Source organism: Mya arenaria, chromosome 14, assembly GCF_026914265.1.
Source record: "Mya arenaria isolate MELC-2E11 chromosome 14, ASM2691426v1".
Taxonomy (NCBI): domain Eukaryota; kingdom Metazoa; phylum Mollusca; class Bivalvia; order Myida; family Myidae; genus Mya; species Mya arenaria.
In genome coordinates, this window is record NC_069135.1 from 37,970,462 (window position 1) to 37,976,341 (window position 5,880).

The 5,880-nt window shown below is 35.7% G+C and overlaps 1 protein-coding gene across 1 annotated transcript; it reads left to right on the forward strand.

Annotated features, from left to right (window-relative positions):
• The first annotated feature begins 2,799 nt into the window (after positions 1–2,799).
• LOC128217135 (uncharacterized) lies at positions 2,800–5,620 on the forward strand. The gene is made up of 2 exons (XM_052924048.1): positions 2,800–3,165; positions 3,976–5,620. Exons 1-2 carry the CDS (start codon positions 2,831–2,833, stop codon positions 5,339–5,341), a joined length of 1,701 nt encoding a protein of 566 aa, XP_052780008.1. The 5' UTR covers positions 2,800–2,830; the 3' UTR covers positions 5,342–5,620.
• Positions 5,621–5,880: the final 260 nt, after the last annotated feature.

Consider the following 5,880-nt stretch of genomic DNA (forward strand, 5'->3'; position numbering starts at 1 on the left):
ACGTACTTATAGCGTATCGAATCGACAGTCTTAGTTGGATTACTATTGTTCATTTACTGAAGGGGTATAAGCAACTCTGTCCGTGTATAAACCATAATGCAAATATTTTTTTAGTAAAGAAACATATTAAACGCTCTAAGAACTAAACTGAAACATTAGCAATAGAGGTCAATACAAACATTCCTGGTTTAGTGTAAGCTTGACGTTAAACATGAAGACATTCATAACTGAAGAAAAGTTATCAAACAAAAGAGGTTGTGTAATGCTGGTTCAACACTAGTACAACCAATGAACTAGCGATGGTGTTGTTGTTTTTTCAACAGAGTCTTTAGAAACTCGACCATTTTGCTACGATAAAGTTTATTTCATTTTCACATTACAATTTGCATGTGACAGCATTTTGTTACTAGTGAAATATTTAATATGACGCTTATATCCGGCCACGATCACAGCCACGACATTCACATACCAGATGTTCATCTTAAAACAATTCATGTTCATTATCTTTAGCCTCGTTAGTCTCTCCATTCGTTAAATAGTTTTGAATATTCGAATCAGGGCGTTTCGGTGTAAAGCATTACTGAGCAACATGTTTTCTATTACTCCTCTTTTTATGCAGTCTTGACTTGCAATATACAAATGTACGACGTGAAAATGACCAATACATGACCAGATAGACAAGTTTTCAAAATGAACACATTTTTGAATAGAATGCCCCTATACAGAACTTTGATAAAAACCGGATGTATAATTCTATGATTGCTAATGGAAATATAAACAAAAACAAAAATGTGAAGAAACAGAAATGTCAGCGTAGATCAAGGGACGTGTTGCTTTTTTACTTTTTATTTATAATTGATATATTTTATATGACGAAAGGTTTCTCCATTGTTATAAATCAGTCTTGGGATCATTCAAATAAAAAAGATTTATTTTACATAACTATGTTCTGAAATAACAACCTGGTCTTTTCATTTGAATTGAATAACATCAGAAAGGGCCGCATAACTCGCGGTCAAATCCATTTGCATCATTGATAATAAATCATTTGTTTTGAATGTTATATGAAACCTGTTTATGTTACATTGATTATTTAGTATTAATGCAATAAAATATCATTAAATTAAACGACATCTGACACTGATATTAGTTTGCCTATTTGTCAATGCTTATTTATATGAAAACAAATGTTCAAGCTAAATTTTTCGAGTGGGACCAAAAACTAGACATTTTTAGGGTTACTTTGCACACATGAGGTTACTTAGTACATATGAGGTTACTTGGTGTACCTGTGGTTACGTGGTGCACATGAGGTTACTTGGTGTCCCTGAGGCTACTTGGTGTACCTGAAGTTACTTGGTGTACATGATAATACTTCTGAGGTTACTTGGTGTACATGATGTTACGTGGTGTACATGAGGTTAATATGAGGTTACTTAAAGTGGTACACATGAGGTGTCTTGGTGTACGTGAGGCTACTTGGTGTACATGAGGTTACTTCCTGTACACGAGGTTACTTGGTGTACCAGAGGTTAATTGGGTTACCTGAGGTTACTCGGTGTACCTGAGGTTACTTGGTGAACATGAGGTTACTTTGTTTACATGAGGTTACTTGGTGTACAGAAGGTTGCTTGGTGTTCATGAGGTTACTTGGTTAACATGAGGTTACTTTGTGTACATGAGGTTACTTTGTGTACAGAAGGTTACTTTGTGTACATTAGGTTACTTGGTGTTCATAAGGTTACTTGGTGTGCATGAGGTAACTTTGTGTACATGAGGATACTTGGTGTATTTAAGGTTACTTGGTGTAGATCATGATACTTGATTTACATAATATAACTTGGTACACATAAGGTTATTTGATGTACACGAGGTAACTTGATGTACATGTGGTTACTCGGTTGTTTGGAATATAAGTGTTGTTAATGATTAAATCACAAGAGCAATCCGAAACATTTGATGTTTTGGGTCGTGATAAATTAGAATTTGTCGTGCAAATCGGCCAATTCACGATATAATACATACATATAAAATTTATTTAGTGTCGTGTGACCCCAATTTCACAGCCATTCCCGGCAAGCTCACCGCGGAACACCTCGGCCATTGTGCATCGAAAACAACCTCGGATGTATGCCAATACATCAGTAGAATTAGTTCGTTGAATTTTAAATAATAGTATTAAAAGATTGTACAGTTTTTACTTGTATTTTGTATTACTAAATTTTAATTGAGTGCCACTGAAGAGTTTTATTGCATAAATGATTAAGACTCCCAAGAGTAGTTTCATCAAGGTTTACTGCCGGATTAAAATTATTACGCTATCTACTCGAACATAGTTAAATATAAAGATTTCTGACAAAGGTTTACCGCCCATATACATCCGAGGTAGTTTTCGATAAAACTATCAATCGGAACACCTCGACAATTATCCAACTGAATTGAAGCTTGCCGGAGAAGGACGAGTTGTAACGACTGAGCAACGGAAATGCCACCGTGACTATTCGGCAGTTTGTGGTAAGCTCGGGATATACCTATTTTACGCGCTCCGAGTGTAAGAATGCTTGCCAACTGACTGTATTTAATTTCTTTTAAAGTAGATACGGGAATACATCTTCTGCATGTTTAAAAATATACTTAGATCTGAAAAAAGAGGATTTTTATTTAACAGTGCTTAACTTTAAGATATCGTGTTATATATCAGATTGAAATTGATCGATCTATTGTTTTCTTCGTATCAGCGGAGTACAAAACAATTTACTTCCTAGTTACAAAATAAACAGAAAATGACTGTCTGATAGTTTGCGAGTCATTTTTACAATCAAGGCTAAAAATGACTTCTAAATTTGAATCATCCATTCAGAGGGGTTGTGACTTCATCCATGACTTTGCCTGCTCTCCGTGTGAAGAGAACGGATTTAACACCGAAGCTCACCATTATTGTACTCAATGCACAAAATATTACTGCCAAAACTGCGTTTCAAAACATAACGGATTATATCAGAAGCACGCGGTACTCGGACGGAAGGACGTGAATAAATGGGAGGCAGCCCCAGGGGTGGTGGACGACTTGGAGAGATGTGGGAAGCATCCCGGGGAGGCACTGAAGCTGGTATGTGGTGACCATGACCGGCTGTGCTGTCATGTGTGCGTCGCCGTGGACCACAGGTATGTTAAAAATATGGCAATTTAAAGGTGCACAACATAGGTTAATGCAAACTATTTTTATATTTTATTGATTATAAAGTTTAACTCATTTGAATTTTAAACAAAACAAAGCTTTCGATTTGTGAATATATAAAAAGATATCAACTACAATGTATGTATATGACATTTTTCAATTATTGCTACGTGGCCACAAATTCCCCAGATAAAAAAGTACAAAATATCATTAATATTTTTTATCCGTATACACATCATATGCCTTTTTTGGTTTTGATCGTTTAAATAAAAATTGAGTTAAACATTAGCATGCATTGTTCGCGTCAACCTATATTATGCGCCTTTGCTGTTATCCGTGTGTCGCCGTGGACCACAGGTTTGAAGGAAGAAAATGTCAACTTAAAGGCGCACAACATAAGTTAATGCAAAATATTTTATTATTTTTATAAATTATTATTTTTAACTTATTTGACTTTTCATGATAAAATTAAAAAGGCTTATGATTGTGTACATTTTACAAAAATATTAGTTTCTGAACATGCTAATGGTGATTCAATTAATGGCTACGTGGCAACAATTACCCAGTTTAAAAAAAAATCACTGAAACTGTACACAAGTCTTTTTTTCGGTTTTGATCAATCAAGTCAAATTAATAAACCATAATAATGCATTACAAACTAAAAGAAAATCATTTTTGCATCAATCTAAATTGCGTCAAATGTTTAATCATTTTCTATAACATTGTCCGACATAAGCAAGGTCACATTCAATTTAAGCAGATCTGATAACAATTGTTTCACAACTTCTTTGTTTCAGACAATGCTCCAAAATCCATCCCATTCCAGATGTAGCAAAAGGTATTCAGAGAAATATTGAGTTTCAACAAATTCCAAAGAAGATAGCTGAACTTGAAAAGCAATTCGGGCTGATGAAAGAAGCAAGAATAAAAAATACGACATCTCTGAAAAAGACGCGGACAGCCATTTCTGATGAAATTAAAACCATACGTAAAACGATCAACGAAATTCTTGATAAGATTGAGAAGGCAACTTTACAGGACTTGGACGGAATGATAGCTAAACTTGAAAATAATATAAAGAAAGATATCGAAACTTGTGATAAAAAGACTATCGAACTGCAAAACATGATTGCCGCTTTTCAAACCAAAGCAAAATCAAGCGAGTCAAAATCATATATTGCGTACAGAAAGAGCCAGGATATGATGTCACAAGCAAACGATCAACTTCGTGGCATATCAGTCATTGCGTGTTACAATGTAACATTTCAAGCCAATAACCTTATAGAAGAACTTTTATCTGCAGTAAAGACGTTTGGAACGAATAAAGAACAAACTGTTATGACCAAACAGCGAGAAGATCCCCTTTCCGATTCAAACCACGTCTTCAGTGTTGCAGAGTACAAGGAGTACAACGTGAAGATGAGTGATGACAAATATCGATGTGATATCAGAGGCGTATGTGAATTGCCTAGTGGAGAGTTTGTCATAGTAGACTATGACAATTGTAAAGTGAAGCTACTGGACAAGGAGTACAGGGTGCTCGACCACTGTGATGTCCCGGGGAAGCCATGGGACGTGTGCCACATTGACGGAAATGAAGTGGCCGTTTGTGTTGAAAGTGAACTTTATTTCATTAATGCTACGAAAGGGAAACTCGTAACTACGAGGAAGTTAAGCTTCACCCATGTGTGTTATGCCGCAGCACATCATGGTGGCAAGCTTTACATCTCCTCCTGTACCGCCCTGTACGTCTACACGATGTCAGGACAGAAGGTGAAGATGCTGTACGAGGACACGTCTGGGGAATTCACGGTGCAGAAATGTGCCATCAGTAACGACGGGAAAACAATCTACATCATAAACAGCAGTAAACATCAACTGATTACCCTAGACAACAACGGTAACAAGCTGGCCTTACTCACTGACCCTGACATGAGGTACCCTACTGGAGTACACGTGACACCTGCTGGACACGTGTTCGTCTGCTGCTATGACTCCGACACAGTGCTGCAGGTTGACAAAGACGGGGAGAAGAAGTTGGCCACTCTGGCAAGGGAAGAAAACGGACTGTACAGTCCGTATGATTTATTGTTCAGCAGCAGCACTTCCTCTCTGATTGTTGGTGGAATAAAAGACACACTTCTTGTTATCAAGTTAAATTAAAACTAAAAACAATGTTTGATTTGGTACTATCGAACTGGGATCTTTCTTATTGTTGCAAAGTATATTACAGTTTTGTCATATATAATTGTTTTGTTTAGACCGCTGGCTATAAGTTATATGATAGGAATCCAAAAAGCACCTTGTGAATACTTTTATTTGATCATATTTGGGACAATTTATATCCCACAAACTATGTGAAATAATAATATTATACATATTTTATTTGATGAATGTAGAAAGTTCAATTTTCGTGTATATATATATATTACCTATTAACAAGCATAGAAACGTATTATTTTTATTATGCTATTCGCGTTTTGTAAACTCATTAAAAGAGAGGCGAATAAACGCTTTATCAAGCTCGTTTTTGCATCAATATATACGTTGGCATTTATAACTTACAGAACACCACCATTTTGATTTATTCAAATGGAACGTCATGAAAATTTACTTGCATAATATACACAAAGTCAGGTGAATTGCAATAGAAAAATCAAAAAAAATATCTCATAAATCAATGTCTGTGAAAGGGTTAACGT

Excerpts from the sequence above, each read along its gene's own strand:
- LOC128217135 (XM_052924048.1), top strand. The coding sequence starts at position 2,831 with ATGACTTCTAAATTTGAATCATCCATTCAGAGGGGTTGTGACTTCATC. Across the intron at positions 3,166-3,975 it reads TGCGTCGCCGTGGACCACAG|ACAATGCTCCAAAATCCATC; the intron begins GTATGTTAAAAA and ends TCTTTGTTTCAG.